General features: G+C 36.1%; 1 protein-coding gene and 2 pseudogenes across 1 annotated transcript in view; 1 reads left to right on the forward strand and 2 right to left on the reverse strand.

Annotated features, from left to right (window-relative positions):
• LOC107509632 overlaps positions 1 to 12,668 on the forward strand; it is an 87,131-nt gene extending 74,463 nt beyond the window's left edge. Inside the window, 4 exon segments of the mRNA XM_036226540.1 lie at positions 7,381 to 7,440; positions 10,997 to 11,044; positions 12,470 to 12,520; positions 12,522 to 12,668. Coding sequence (XP_036082433.1) covers positions 7,381 to 7,440; positions 10,997 to 11,044; positions 12,470 to 12,520; positions 12,522 to 12,665 — 303 coding nt within the window. The 3' untranslated portion in view covers positions 12,666 to 12,668.
• On the reverse strand, positions 4,699 to 4,817 carry LOC118608963 (annotated as a pseudogene).
• A 4,093-nt stretch (positions 12,669 to 16,761) lies between the features above and the next one.
• On the reverse strand, positions 16,762 to 16,880 carry LOC118608891 (annotated as a pseudogene).
• Between the last annotated feature and the right edge of the window lie 219 nt (positions 16,881 to 17,099).

Consider the following 17,099-nt stretch of genomic DNA (forward strand, 5'->3'; position numbering starts at 1 on the left):
CAGCCCTCGGTCTCAGCTTGCCCCTCCAGGGGTAGATCCTCCACCCTAAGAGTGAGCTGGGGTGGGGTGTTTGGGGCCCCAGTATTTTTGGCCTTCTGTGCCTGGAAAAGAGCTTCTGCCCTGTGAGTGCGGAACTGGCTGGAGGATGCGAGACCCAATACTCTTAGCCATGCCTGCTTGGAGTAGAAAGGAAACATCAGGAGCCTGTTCTTCCTGGGATGAAGTGTAGCCCCAGCTTGGGAGCGGGGAGTGGTGGTGGTGGGGGAGAGTGGGGAGGTGGGGGGGGGTGAAGCTCCCTTTCTTTTGACCGAAGATGAATAGAGCTTCTCTAATGCAGAACTGGGTCGGGGGTGGGGGGCGGTAGTGGAGTACACTGTGGTTCAAATACTGCTATTTTTACTGATGTTTGGTAAATTTTCTTGAATGAATATTTCTCCATTTGCCAAATGCCCTTAGGACAATTTCCAGAGGCTAAATAAAAATTATTTTTCACCAGTTAAACTGTTTTGCTGGAGAGTCAGCAGAGCTCCTACTACATCATTCCAGAACTCCTTCACTTCTTACTTTCATTTTGATATTTCACTAGTATAGAATTCTGGAATTATGGATTGACATTTTTTTTTGTTGTTTTTTTTTTTAAAGACATTACTCTATCATATTTTAGCTTCATTTCATAATTTCTGACAGTCCATTGTCATTATATTTTTATTCTCTGCATGCAATGCTTTTTTTTTTCTGCCTGTCTTTAAGATTTTTTCTTATCTGTGGTTTTCAGCAGTTTGACTATAATGTGATCAAGTATTATTCCCCCCCCCTCCAACCCACCACATTCGAGGTTCTTTGTGCTTCTTAAATTTGTTTGTTCTCTAATATTAATTTTGGAAAAATTCTCAGCTATTAGCTCTTCAAATATTTCTGTCAACTCATTCTTCCTTCTCTTTCTGGTACTCTAATTATAGCTATATTAGACCGTTTGATACTGTCACCAGAGCTCTCAAATATTCTGGGTTTTTGTTTTTGTTGTTATTTGTTTTGTTTTTCCCCACTCCAATTGTACTTTTTGTTTCAGTTTGGATAATTTCTATTGATTTATCTTCAAGTTCATTGATTCTTTCCTTTGCTATGCCTGATTGCCTAATAAGCCATTAAAAGCATTCTGATACTGTGTTTTTTTATTTCTAGAATTTCTATTTGAGTGTTTTTTCTGTGTTCCATCTCTTTGCTAAAATTCTTTGTCTTTCATCAAGCTGTCTACTGATTCTACTAGTGACTTTAATGTATTAATCATAATTACTTTAAAGTTTCTATCTGATAGTTTTAAATCTGAGGCATCTCTGGTTCTACTTTTGTAGTCTACTTTAACTCCTGCAATGATTTGTTTTTATTTGCTTTACGTGTCTCATAATTGTTTTAATTGAATGCCAGAAATTTATGAAAGAACAGCAGAGACTAAGGTAAAAGGTAATTATGCCTGGAAATGGACATGCTCCTTTTTTGGTCAGGTTAGCTGGTGGTTTCACTAGGCTTATTATTGCTGACTTACCTTTAGTACAACACAGACTTCATCCGTGGGTTACTGATACCTGTACCTAGTGCGAAATCTGGATTGAAAAAGGGACTTTCTTCGTTTTCCTGCTCTACCCTCAGTTTTTAGTGGACCCTGCATACTTGTGCCACAAATAAGCTCTCTCTTGTCTTCTCCCCCATACCTCCCACTCCCAGTGGTATACTGTTATTGCTTGTTACTTGAAATAGTAATTATGGCGGGAACATGGGGTTTCTCGGTTAACCTGCTCTGTTTTCAATGATAGATAAGCCCTGTGTGCCTGGGCCTCAGTGCTAAGTCTTGCTCAGCCTTTCTGCCCACTGGCAATGAACTTTGTGTGGTATTTGTGATAGATCTTTGGTGGGAGCAACTTTCTTGTCTCACTTCCAATAGTTGCAGAACTTTGCTTTGTATCGGTGTAGGATCCTGGGCCTAAACAGATTTTCTTTCCCTCTTCTAGGGCAGATAGCTTTTGTTTCTACCTGTTCTTTGGTGGCATCAGGGAGTTGGGGTGGGGGTGGTATGGAGGATTTCCTACTCCTCCAATAGTGGCAGCAGGTCTTTGTCTGGGACCATGAGGTAGAAGGGTTTTCTTTTCTTCCCCTGGAAGCTAATTGTTTTTGCTTTTTATGGGATAAGGGTCTTTGAAGCAGATATGTTTTCATGTTAATGTATTACTGGGTGGGGGGCTTTCTCTCAATTCTCCTATCCTGACCCCAATTCTTTTGGTGAGCACCCAGTGAATGCCGACAGAAACAGCTGGTGAGAATGTTTAGTCTCCCTTTGTTTGGTCGGTTCCTAGAGATTCCAATGTGTTGCAATAGCCCACACTCAACCTATAAGAATTCTTTGAAATTTTGGCTCGTTACTTTTTATCTGCTTTGGGGGCAGCTACCTCTTCCTCACATACTCTGTCAGCTCATCTCTCTTTGGTAGGGCTTATCCTTTGGAATTCAGTGTACCTGGTTGCCTTGTTACCTCATCTCTAATAGTGCTGTGTCAGTCTATTGCAATCATTACCCGTTTGGTGCTTAATTGTATAATTTTTTAAAAAGCAGTTTGGTGCTGTCATGTTGGTTCCTGTGCCTTGCAGGATGACCTAGTAATCTTTAAGCGTATCCCTTTTTTCTGACAAAACAAGATATTCCAGTCTTGTCTTGTGTGTTTTCTGCTCTAGACTTAGAATTAGACATTTCTTCAAGTAGATGTGGTTCTTTTTAGTGAGGAATAATATTTAGAAGCTATAACCCCATATTGACCCAAGTACAGGCATTAAGGTGTGTGACTTCTAGGCTTTTACAGTGTACAGAGTTAGACAATGTATGCTTTTCTTTAAGAGAAAAAATTCTCACAGTTTATACTGATATTTCTAGTTCAAATCTAAGATTACTTAATGTGTTTGATTTTATACTTGTAAGATTTTATGTTACAGTTAAAATCTTGGTTCCTAATGATATTAACAAGATATTTATTTTCATGATCCTACAATATATATGGAATACTTCCAAAATAATGATACTGCTGTTATTACTGACAATATGATTCTTGAATGCAGTTTAAGATTTCTTTGCAATTCTCATTGTCATTAGGATATACGCCAGTGAAGTATGAGGATCCAACTCAAAATCCAGTTTCTCTGTGAGGTCTGTGTAGATCCACGCTACCCCCTATTCCACCCTCCCCCTTAACTTTTATAATTCCAATCTTAAATCTCACACTCTGCACCAGACTGAGATGGTCTTGTCTTGTCTTTTACTTATTTAAGTATAAAACTTGAGTATAATACAATGAGATCAATCTTCCTGAGAGGCCTGTGGAGTCAGTCTAATTTATTATTGCCACAGTAAACTCTAAAGGGCAGGTGCATTTCTTCTTATATACCTGAAGGAAATAGTCTCCCTTATTAAATAATTAAAGTTTAATTAGATTCTTTTGAGACCTTGTCTCAGAATGGCACAGACTACACAGGTTGACTGTCTCCCAGGATCAGGAAATAGGGTGGGTCCCTAAGGTCCAAATGACAGGTGGGACCTGGATCAGAAAAAAAGCTAGGTAAGAGATTTGAGGATCTGTGCCAGTCCACTGAGGCACATAATATGAGATGGATGGATCTTGTGTTCAGAACCTATACTTTGGAAATCTGTTTTTCATTTCATATTTAGTGAATTTCTCCTTTAAAAATATTTGCTCATCTCAGAGAAGTACAGGAGTATTTCTTTGTTCATATGGAGACCACCCATACTTCAGGGTCTGGACAGGATGGGAGTCATGAAAATCAAAGCAAGAAAACCCCAGGAGGGTGCCATCTCCTGGAAGGCAGAGTGAGAAATGGGTCACAGTCACCTCTTGCATGCCTTCCAGAGCTTGGCCAGCTTGTGTTTTGTTTGAATGAGTAGCTATTCTCTCCCATGTTCTCCACTGAAGCAGAGTGGCAAGAGGGAGAACAAAGTGACCTTGAGCTGAAAGTCAGAAGGTCCTAGTTCTGACCCTATTGCTTATGCAGCATTGGAATAATCTCGAAAGCCCAGCATAATCTGACAGCTGCCTCCCTTGCCAACTTGAGCTCATTTCATTCCCCATTCACTTGGCCCACTCACAATGCTCAATGGCCAGCTTGTTCCTGCGTCCTAACTGACCTCTGTACTCTTCGCTCTCCCTGAATGCTCTTCCCCTACACTTTTCTCTGGCAGACCCTTTCTCATTGTTCCCGTCTCAGGTTCACATGCCACCTCTTCAGAGAAGCCCTCCCATCAAAATGATTTCTTTTCACCCAGTCTTCCTCACATGTCTTTATCAAACTTTGCAGAGTGCTTATTACTTTTTGAAATTACTTGTATATATGTTCATCTTCTTGCTTATTATCTATCTTTCTCCCTCTAGATTATCAGCTCCACAAGACCAGGGACCTTGTATGTCTTGTTAGCTCCTGTTTTACTCACACTAGGGCCTGTCAGTTGGTAGACACTCAATTAATATTTGTTGAATAAATTGAATGAATGAGGGTAAATTGAAAGACAAAAATAGTTATCTATATGAGTACGAATGTGTATGTGTGCTTGATTTATTTCACAAAAGGTAGCTTATAAGAAGCATCAGACCTAGAATCTAGGAATTAGTTTTTCATTTTATTTTATTTATTTATTTTTTAAAAATGCCTATAGCACCTGATATTCCTCAGTTGTCTCCAATTCAAGTACTAACCAGGCCCAACCCTGCTCAGCTTCCGAGATCAGACGAGATCAGGCACATTCAGGGTGACATGGCTGTAGACAGTTTTTTATTTTATTGACACTTATGCCATTTTCAATATGATCTGCTTATTCAACTGCAGTAAAGGACATAGATTTTACTTTTGGTCTTCCTTCATTGACTATATAAAATGGATGCTTCTTTTTTTCCTGTCTGTCATACTATTATTAACCTATTGCAATGATTGCTAATTATTTATCAAATTAGCCACCAACTAAAAACAAACTATATACTTTATCAGCAACAACAACAAAAAAAATCAGTGCATTTTTTTCAAATGTGAGAGTTGTCAGTATTTTTTGTTTTTGTTGTTATTATTCACCTACCAGTCTTATTTTCATAATATGTGAAATTTTAATAAATTCGCATCCCTGCAAATGACCAGTGAAGACATGTAAAAAGAGAGGTCAGACTAAAATTTTTAAATGACATAATTATAACGCACAGTACCAGATCCCAAATTGCCTGCTGCACCTGCAAGAGTTCTTTTTGCTAATCAGGCTGTAGAAAAGGGGTATCTAATTGGTTTGTTTCTTGTATATAATTGGTATATGGAGGGACAGCAATCCATTGTTACAGGAATTAAAAGGAGTGAGACTATCATTTGAAGTAGAGTTCAGGGAAACCTCATTCATGTGATTTTGGATAATTGCTTATTTTTTTTTCCTTAATTTTTGCTGCCTGTTACCTCATTTGTAATTTTAGAGAGCTAGACCCTTAATCATAAATTTCTAGCTCTGAAATTCCAGGATTTATTGAGATGTCTGCCTTCTTTCCTCCATCTCCTTTGGTTATATTTCACAGGACACCAATAGGCATCCTCAAACTAATTTAAATTTCCTAAAATGCTCTGTCGTGGGTTTAGGGAGAGCAGAAGAGTAGTTTCCAACAGCAGAGTTGATGGGCAGCACTCCTGCCTGCTGGGTATCTCTGTGGGTTCATGTCACAGTTGTAGGCATCCTGGACCGCCAGTCTGACCTGTGGATCACGGTTAACTTGTTGGAGATCTTGTTCAAAGGATAAATAATACATGATAGGAATTTACCTTTTAATATTAAAAAGAATCTTTTAATCAGAATTACCATTTATCACCTCTATCTGGACATTCTAACTATATATAGATGAGACAGGTTGCTTTTAGTTATTTGTAATACAGTTTTATCTGTGAACCTCAAGCATAAGAATCCCACCCCCTTTGTGTGTGTGGCTAAAATGCGAATTCCTTGACCTCACTCCAGATCTATTAAATCAGAATTTGGTGGAAGGAGATGATGCCCAGGGCCTGCAAGGTTTATAAATTCTCCTAGTGATTCTCTGAACTCAGATTTGAAAACCACCATGCTATTGAGTTGGAAATAATTCCTCTTTAACTACTACCCTGCTGAAAGCGTAGAATCAAGGTAGATCTACACAACTGAGTAGGGTGATCCTGCATCATTATACTGAAAAGAAAATGAGTTTCACCTACATAGCGGGTTGATTTGCCTTATAGTATAATCCATAAAGTAACTTTATTTGAATATCTTCTTCCTTGATTTCCATTCTTGGATTTATTTTTGAGTGATTGTGAAAACACAGAGGATTTGTGGTATTTCTGCTTATTTTAAGCTGTTGTTTAATTAAAAGTAATAGGTAAAATCATTTGATTCCTTTCTTAATGTTCCAGAAGTATAGACCTGCTTAGTTTACTTTAGTGTCAAGTGGAGATTTAGCATGTAATAATTTCTTTGACTATAAATCACTACCTTCCCCCACCAAAAAACGAAAAAAGAGAAGAAACCTCTCACACTGTAAATGATTAAAACTAAGTCTTCTATTTGATGATCATTTTTCATAAATCTCTTTAATGCATTTTTAATCTATGAAATCATCAATGTATTTTTTAATTGTAGTAAATACATATAACATAAAACTACCATCTTAATCATTTTAAAGTGTACAGTTCAGTAGTGTTAAATATATTCACATTGTCGAGCAACCAATCTCCAAAACTTTTTCATCTTCCCAAACTGAAACTCGGTCCCCATTAAACAATCCATTTGTTCCACCCACCCCCCATGACATGGCAACCACCATTCTACTTTCTGTTTCTATGAATTTGGCTACTTAGAGACCTCATGTAAATGGATTCATACAGTATTTTTCTTTTTGCAACTGGCTTATTTCACTTATCATAATGTCCTCAAGGTTTTTCATGTATTAGAATTACCTCTTCTATAAGAAATTGAATATACTCCATTATATGTATGTAATACATACCACATTTTGTTTTTCTATTCATCTGTTGATGGACACTTTGCTTCTACCTTTGGCAATTGTAAATAATGCTGCTATAAATGTGGCTTTACAAATATCTTCACAACACCCTACTTTCAGTTTTTTTGGATGTATACCCAGAAGTAGAATTGTCGGATCATATGGTAATTCTATTTTTAGTTTTTCGAGGAACCGCCATTCTGTGTTCCATAGCAGCTGCATCAGTTTACAATCCCACCAACATTGCACAGGGGTTCCAGTTTCTCCATATCCATACCAACACTTGTTATTTTCAAATCTCACCAATATTTTTATTTATTCTTTTTTAGGGACTTTCGCCAGCAACATGTTTTGTTGAGCTAAGAGTTCTGAAATAAGGTGAAATTTTTGTAAGTTTCCTTAGTTTATTGTTATAATTAATTTCTAATTTAAAAATATTTTAAATTTCATAGGTTTATTTATTTAAATAAATACATAGTTACATAGAATTCACATTTATCTATCACACATGGTCTATATTATAGCCAATCATGACTTATATTGAACTAAAAATAAAAGCAAACATTTATATAGTGATTTATATAGTGATATGCAGTTTATAGTGGCTCTTTATATGTTTTTTTATAATAAGCTCACATTGAATTCTACAGCTGTAGTCTCTCTCAAATGCAAATCTGATCATTTTACTCTAGCTTATGAATTGTTAACAATTTCCTAGTGCCCATAGAATAAAATTAGACCTCAGCATGTCAAACCATCCTCTCTAGCCTCATCTCTTGTTGCATCTTCCTCTCACCCTACATTTCAGCAAACTCAAACTGCATATAGTTTGCTGACTAAGCACACTGTGTCACAGCTTTGAGTATTTATTTATGTGGTTCCCTCTGGCTGGAATACCTTTCCCAACATCAATCACATCCCAGATTCAGTGGGAAAAATTACTCGTACTTTACCAAGAGTTAGCTCAACTGTCACCTTTTTTTGGATACCTATCTCTCCAATGGTGTCCATGAGATGTCCATCCCCTCTCATCAAGGAGAAGTGACCTCTCCTTTCTGCCCACTGTGGCCAGGTCAGGTTTTCTTTACAATACCCACCACATTTTACTACATTGCTTTATATTCATTTCTGTATCTCCTTCTAAACTGCGGGCTCCTTGAGGGCAGAATCTGAGTCTAGTTTAGTTCTAACATGTTTCTAGTGACTGGCACTTTGTGGGTGTTTAATAAATGTATCTTGAATGGGTAATTGAATAAATGTATGGCTGAGTGAGTAGATGGATGCATAGGTGGGTAGATGGGAAGGTGGATGAGTATAGATGGCTGGAGGGAATAGAATAGATATTAATGCTCCTGCAAAATTAAAAGCGATTAAATGAACGGCCCAAGGTCATACCACAGTAATTTAAGGCTAAAATTCAAATTCAGATCTTTTAACCTGATGTTTTTTCCTCTTTACATGTTGCCTTCTAAATTAAAAATCCCAACATTAAAAATATTGTATAAGATGACAAATATACATTTATTTGAATTGTTGAGACTTTTTTAAATAGGTAGATAAAACTAATCTGGTTCCTTCAATACATTTAGTTGAATTTTTGTTTCCTGATTCTCCCACTTCAAGTCATTTATAAAAGAGTTCATTAAAATTTGGTCAATGCTCCATATCATTTTGTTAATAAAGTCTTGATATTAATATCATCCATATGCAAGCAGTTATAAACTTCTGCTAATTTTTCTTTCAAAGCATATTTCACAATGATTTCTTTTCCTGTGATTTCTCTATGGCCATCCCTACAGTAGAATGAAATGAAATGAAAATAACATGGACATTGGACCCAGAGATGTTGGCCTGCATTGGATTCTGGGGATTGTCACTCCTTAGTTATGAGACCTATCCAGGTTACTTCACCTATATGAGCCTCAGTATCCTCATGTACGAAATGAGAAGAATTATATCTATTTCATGGCATTGGTGTGAGGATTAAGTGAGATAATATATGCCCAGTGCTTGGCTCATATTTCATATGCAGAACATGTCAATTCCCTTTTACATGGATTGTTCATTAAAAAAATAGATTCTAGGTTTTTTTTTTTTTCAGAATGCAATTAGATCAATTCAAAGAGCAAGTCGTGTCTTCCAAAGCAGACTGAGATTTCTTGAAGGCAAAGATCACATGTCATTCACATTTCTCACAGCCTCTCACACATCCTAAATAAATATTTCCTGATTGCTAATCATTTTCATCAGTCATGCATATTTATAAAATACTTTCAGCAACTTTCATGGATTATCATTTACTTTGTACCTTAAAAGAAGAAATGCCTTTTTCAAAACTTCAGGGGATCCCAAGTGAAGGAAGATGACTGATTATGGCCTTCACATGTTGTCACTGCACTAAGTCTTTATGACTGGGGCTCAAATGGAGAATCAAATACAAAGTTCATTTGGCCTCACGTTATCTGGCTTTTTACACTGACTCCATTCTTAATGAGCTCTGGAGAAATGAGACTTAAGATTAAATTACTGTCTTCTCAGAGCCTGCCATTAAAAGTGTAATATGTACTACATTTAATTTTTAGTTTGCATATATGTTATTAAAACAATCACTTTCAAATGAGTATTTACATGTTCCCTTATAGTCTAGACAACTATTAATTTTCAGACTGAGGATGTCTGTGCTATCTTAGACAAAAGGAAAAGTCTCCATTTATTGAGTACCTGATACAAGGACACTGCACTAGAAATTTCAAGTATGTTTTCTTATTTGATTCTTAGAACAACTCTGTGATTATTGTCCCCATTTTACAAATTCAAAGAAACAAAACAAAACTGGGCTGTACTAAGTTAAGTATTTGGCCCAGGATCCCTTAGGTAATAAGTCGTAGGATTGAAAGTGAGGTCAATCTCTCTGATTCCAAAACTCCTACTCTTGTAACAATACCAGTATTTTCCAATGAAAGGACAAAAGCTAAGAATACTGTATGGAAACAAATAAGCTAGAATGATACATATAACCTTAGAACAGGGTTCATCATAGACACAGGCAGTATAAACATCACTAAACAAATTCAAATATATGTTCCAGAAAAATGGAATATGCGGAAGAGATTTAAAAATTTTTCTTATTGGCAGAACCTGTATTTGGTCAGAAGAATATTTTTAAATGGTTTATGAAGAAAGCCAAAATATTTTAATTAGTGATAACTACATTAGACTAACCAAACTGTCATATAATGACATACACTCACATTTATTAAAGGTTCTATTTTCCCTCCACAAAATTTGCTTCAGAGATATCAAGGAAACCTGGTTTTGGGGTGCTGGCTGCTCAAACTGTCTTTCAGTTGTCTACTTATTTTAGGTGTTTATTTTCTGTGTAGAAGTGAAAGCTCATTGTTGGTCAGATGTTTACCAATAAAAATGTTGATTTCTGGGTTCCATAACTTAAGAGAAATGAGTGAAAATTTGTTTCACGAGTTAAGGAATGAGAATAATGCATGCATGGAGTGGTAAATAAGACTCATGTATATTGGTTACTGAGGAGATGGAAATTACTTTAGATCATCTGCTCTTCTGAACAAAAACTATTCTGTCCTACGAGTCGGAGCTCAAGTCTCAATATTCCCCCAAATAATTTTTCCATCAGGAAGAATTTCTGAAAGCTTAACCAAAATACATTCTCTGCCTTGAACATGTTAAATTTTAATTGGTGGTGTGGCTCACTCCTTATGAATATATGATTCTAAGCTTTATATGACCTTTACAGTCCTGCGAACATGATTAAGATTCCCATTTTATTTGACTTCAGAATAACCAGGTATAGATCCAGTAGAATTAATCAAAAACCATGTCTCTGATTTGACTCTTCTTGTCACTTGCTTAATTTAATTAATAAGGAGGTACCTTCGGTTTGGAGCAACTTGGGTTCTCTTTCAATTTTAGGGCTTAGCAGAAACACTGGATAATTCATGTGATTTTCCTTTGAGCCTGGTAAGAGCATACCCTTTTTCCAAAGTGGTCTCTTAATCTTAGAAAAGGTATATGCTTTGTTCATTTGGTCAGCACACATGAGCTCACAGTTAAACACCAGCAGCATTCCAAAATGTCAGAATCCAAAGAGGAACCCAGAAATCAACATTTTTATTGGTAAACATCTGACCAACAATGAGCTTTCACTTCTACACCTCATGAGAATCAGAAACTTCAGGTTCAGAATTATTGCAACAACTTAAATAGAATTAAAAATTTTTAAAATTTGCCTTGGAATTTTATTTGGTCTTACTGCTTATTTTTCAAGGTTGCCTTTTTTTTCCATCTCCATTTGACATATCATAAACATTCAAAATGTATCCCATGCTAACTGAAACCTTAAAAAGACTCAGGATTTTCTCCCACTTTTCGAGATTGACAAAAGTTTTCAAACAGTATAGAGTTTTTATTCAAGGAAGTTTTGAAACTTACATAACCAGAGCCTTGCCTGTAGAATCTATACAGAATTACCCTGCAGAGCTATTCTCTATAAGGCCCATCTCTGCCTTCTAGAGCAGGCAGTTGCAGTGGAAGGATTTGTGTTGGAACAGAGGAACAAAGCCACTTAAATAAGAGACTGCATTCCAGGCATACCTGACCTGGAATATTCTCTCTGCCTCTCTTAAAATCTTAGAGGATTCTAATTCATTCCCACTCTGCTACAGAAAATATTTAAGAGGTCCTAGTGTCTTGATACATTGGCAGTGGGCTATAACAGTTTTAAAAAGAATACAAATTGCAAATCCAAAACAAATAACTCTGCTGAACCTTGGGAGAGACAGAAATTTTGAATAATTGGAGAATGAAATCTAATATGAGAAAGTGATCAGTTTCTTGTTCATGACTCTATCCCTGGCACATAGGGACCCATCTAGAGCATAGAAATGTACAATAGAGGTCAGAGGCATAGAACCTGACCCAGTAGAAGTTGAGTAAGTTTTAGACTAGGACCAGAACAGAGGCACAGAACACTGTGTCCTACTGAGGGGGATGAACAGTTAACATCAGACCCATACTACATGCTACCTGAAAATTGCTATGTAATTACCTATCTTATATACAAACTGTGCATAGCTTGTCCATTTGGGGTTCATATTTTTCTTAACTAATCCTTTTATAGTCCTTATGCAGAATCCCTTAAGGTATTGCTAGGGAGGGATGTCAGGATCACACGGACACAAATGACTTTTACAGTTGCCATCCTGGTTCCGGATCAGGTAGATCAGTCAGCAGCTCCTTCTATACAGCACTTCCGTATTGATTCATAAGGCCCTTGAGTGGGGTTGAGGGGGCATGTTAACTCTTTCAAATCCATGTTTGACCCTCAACTACATTTCCTTTGTGAATTAAACAAAGGAACATTCCTGCATTTATTCTCTCTTCTAGATTAGTAAAGGAGTGGAATGTATTTTTATTCCCAAAAAGCTGTTTCTAGCAGAATTCAGAATTCAGCACCAAATTCAGAACTGCTTTAGAGTGGGTGTGTGCCTACCCTGCGGAGGAGGCTGTTAGGGCGTACCTGGTCAAGGAACAAATGTGGAATGAGTACAGGCTAGACACTGGGTTCAGCTGCCGAAGATAGGATGCAGACCAACTGGCTCAGCTCATTTTTATTTTTAATGAAAACTCTTAAAAGAGATTGAAACACACATTTGGAAGGTTATTTCAGTATGCAATTAGAAATGCCTCCGTAGGGGCCAGGGCAGGAGGTTAATTTAATGTTGATTAAGTAAATCATGCCATACCCTAACATGCTCCAAGCCCCAACTGGTAACTAACTTCCTCATACTTGAAAGCATAATTGAAACTTGATAAGATATATTGTTCTTTGTCATTGAAAGATAAATATTTGAGTGAATTAGTAAAGTGGTATCACTTCACACTGGAAATTGTTCTCAATCTATTTGTTAGTAATGAAAACAGCCTAAGAACTATGACTAATATGATTTTGATACAAGTGTATATACATTTTTATGGCATAGTCAATGACATGAAATTTTAAAAATGGTAACCTGTGAATGATCTAGTTTTTGGTGTTTTATAATTTTCTTTTTGGGGTATTTTTGCCTATTTGAAAAATATTTTAATAACAGAGATTACTTTTTCAATTTGAAAAAAAGTCCTAATTCAAGTTCTGCCTAGGTTAATGTTTCTGTGAGATGAACTTTGCATATTTGTAAGGCTACCACAGTAAATAAAGAGGGGAGAGCTCCTAAGGAGAGCTGTATGTTATGTGAAACCTGTATTTCACCTGGAAAAGTTTAAAATGGTTCTATTATGAGATACTTTAGCAGATACATATTTGTGCAGTCGCCTCACATACCCCAACCCACCTCCAATTTCAGCTATGTTAGCTCTGTCCGGCATGTTGACAGCATCACACATCCAGTGCCCACTCTGGAATTGGGATTTGTGGATAAATGCCTCGGCCTCCCAATCTTTGGTGGAAGGTTTCTGAAGTGTATTCAACACAATTCCTTGTGTTAGTTACCTGTAGTTTGGTAACAAATTACATCAAACTTGTGGTTGAAAATAGCACATTTCTTGTTTCACAGTTTCTGTAGATCAGGAATCAGGGAGCAGTTTAGCTTGGTTGTTCTGGCCCAGAGTCTCCTACAAGGTTGCAATCAATGTGTTAGCCAAGGCTGCAGTCATGTGAGGCATGACTGGGTCTAAACGACCCAGTCAGTTGGCTATTGGCGGGAGACTTCACCTCACCACACAGACCCCTTTCTAAAGCTCCTCAACATCTGGCTTCCCCTAGAGTGAGTGGTCTAAAAGAGAGATGCCTGTGCCCAAAATGGAAACTGTAGTCTTTTTTATGACCTAATCTCAAAAGTGACATACTATCACATCTGCTATCTTAGTCACAAAGACCAACCCTGGTAGAGCATGGGAGGACACTACACACGGGTATGACTACAAAGAGGCAGGGATCTGCCACAGGACCCCAGCGGGACGGAGTCCAAGGTGTCTACAGTGAAAAATCAATCAAGAGTGCATTTCTGTGTTGTCTTTTTTTTCTTTCCTGTGTCACTCCTCTCATTTCCTTACTTCTGCTTCCTGAGATCACCCTCCTCCTACTGGAACCCTGCCAAAAATAAATAAATAAATAAACAAAACCTGACCTAAACCTAAGACTGACTCAGGTTCTCATTTCAGAGGGATCTCAAATAAAAAAAAAAAAGACACCTTGCCTATTATGCAAAATATCAGTCAGGGTCATCTTTGAACTTTGTTGAGAAAAAAATAGCCCCATTTAAAAATTTTAACTTTTTATTTGGAAACAATTTAAAACTTAAAGTTATAATAATAGTATAAAGAGCTCCCATATATCTTTACCCAGATTCACTAATTTTTAATGTTTGCCACATTTACTTTTTCATTCTTAAAAGCCTAAATTCTGAACTTTATTAAAAAATCAAGTGTCATTCGTTCTTTGCTTTTATTCTATATTCACAGTATGATTTAATTTGATTTCATTTTCATTTAATTTGTGTTTATCTTTGGAGACATTCGTTAATCTCTTTACATTTGTTTTTCTCATCTGAAATGTGAAGATAATAATGTTTATGGTTTAGGGGTATAAAGATTAAGTGAATCATGCTTATAAGGCAGTTAGTACAGGACCTGGCACACAGTAAGTGCTTAATAAATGTTAGGCTTTCATTTATTTATTCTTGTTCTTAGTACATGTATTTGATGACTGACAAATAATTCCAGGAGGTAAGTACTGCTAATAATAGTAAAAATGGTCATACACAGACATATATGAAATAAAATATCTGAGTTTTACTTCAAAATAATTTGCAGGGATAATAAGTAGGGGTGTAAATAAAACAAGATTTTTTAAAAAAATTCTATATTATTTTATATTAGTTTCAGGTATTCAACATAGTGGTTAGACATTTATGTAATTTACAAAGTGATCCCCCTAGTGTACACCTGGTACTATATATAGTTATTACAATATTATTAACTATATTCCCTATGCTGTACTTCATATTCCTGTGACTATTTTGTAACTACTAATTTGTACTTCTTAATCCCTTCACCTTTTTCTCCACTCTCCTAACCCACTCGCATCTGGTAATCATCATTTGTTCTCTGTACCTATGAGTCTATTTCTGTTTTGTTTGTTTAGATTCTACATATAAGTGAGATCATATGCTATTTATCTTTCTCTGTCTGACTTATTTCACTTAGCATAATGCCCTCTAGCTCCATCCATGTTGTTACAAAGGGTATGATTTCATTTTTTATGGTTGAGTAATATTCCACTGTACATATGTGTCACATCTTCTCTATCTAATCATCTATCATTAAGGACTTGGGTTGCATCCATATCTTGGCTATTGTATATATAGCACTGTAGTGAACATAAGGGTGCGTACCTTTTCAAATTAGTGTTTTGGATTTCTTTGGATAAATACTCAGAAGTACAATTGCTGAGTCATAAGATAGTTCTATCTTTAATTTTTTGGGAAACCACCATACTGTTTACTACAGTGGTTGCACAGATTTGCAATCCTACCAACAGTGCACAAGGGTTCCCTTTTCTCCACATCCTTGCCAACACCTGTTGTTTGTTGACTCACTTATGATAGCCATTCTCACAGGTGTAAGGTGATTTCCTCATTGTGTTTTAATTTGCATGTCTCTGGTAATTAGTGCCATTGAGGATCTTTTCATATGTCTATTGGCCATCTGTATATCCTGTTTGGAGAAATGCCTATTTAGGTCCTCTGCTCATTTTTTAATTAAATTGTTTTTTTTTCTTTTGTATTTAGTTGTATGGGTTCTTTATAAATTTTGGATATTAACCCTTTATCAGATGTATCATTGACAAATATCTTCTCCCATTCAGTAGGTTGTCTTTTAATTTTGTTGATGGTTTCCTTTGCTATGCAAAAACTTTTTAGTTTGATGTCATCCCATTTGTTTATTTTCATTTGTTTGTTTCCCTTGCCCAAGAAAATATATAAGAAAAAAATATTACTAAATGCAATGTCAGAGAATTTACTGCCTATGTTTTCTTCTAGGAATTTTATGCCAGATGAAACAAGATTGTTGAAGTTTCATTGTACTTTCCCTTTTTTGTATATGTTTGAAGTTTTCCATAATACAAAGTTAAAAAAAGTACAAAGACACACATACCAAATTAACCACTCTCAAATGCCTAGTAAATCTCACATTTCTTCAGTCAGCTCATTTAATTGGTTTGAAAAATAATAGAATGAGATGATGAATGTTAAGATTTTGATGGTCACAGAAATTGTCTTTTTGTACTTTCACCATTAATTTGACATCCACTTTTTCACATTTTCTTAGTATTGAGCCTTGGCTTAAATTGTGTACAGGTATTTATCCATTGACTATGAAGTCATACAAATAGTAAATTGTTTGTTTATATCATGCTTATTCTATTATATAGGTTTTCATAAAATTACATTTTTTTAAATGTCATTTTCAAATCTACTCATCAATTTAGGCCTTAATTGGTAGGAACCCAAACATTTTCAATGAAGCCAGTATAGTTTAAATTTGTATTATGATTAACTATATTCAGAGAGCTAAATAGCAAAACTTTTTTTTTTTTAATGTGAGGCAACCCTTGGTTGACCTCACAGATTGCAAGGACCTTGTCAGCTTACAATCTCTTATTTTTTGACTTTTTATACCTATAGCACCTGTTCTTCCTATGTGGTCTCCCATCCAAGTACCAACCAGGCCCAACCCTGCTTAGCTTCTTAGATCAGACGGGATTGGGCTTGTTCAGGGTGGTATGGCCACAGACACAAAAATTCTTTAAATTATTATTTTACTTTTAAATTATTATGTTACTTTGATATGAAAATATATACATAACTGAGCTTTTATAGTGGCCTTCTGGAACTCATTCTTAAAATGGCTTTTCAGGTGAATGAGCATTTGTTTCCACCTCTCCCACCTTTTCCATAATCTTGCTGCCTTAATTATCTTCTCCTGCATTTGTATCTTCAGTCTCTCTCCATGT

The sequence above is a fragment of the Rousettus aegyptiacus genome, unplaced genomic scaffold (assembly GCF_014176215.1).
Source record: "Rousettus aegyptiacus isolate mRouAeg1 unplaced genomic scaffold, mRouAeg1.p scaffold_m13_p_10, whole genome shotgun sequence".
NCBI lineage: Eukaryota > Metazoa > Chordata > Mammalia > Chiroptera > Pteropodidae > Rousettus > Rousettus aegyptiacus.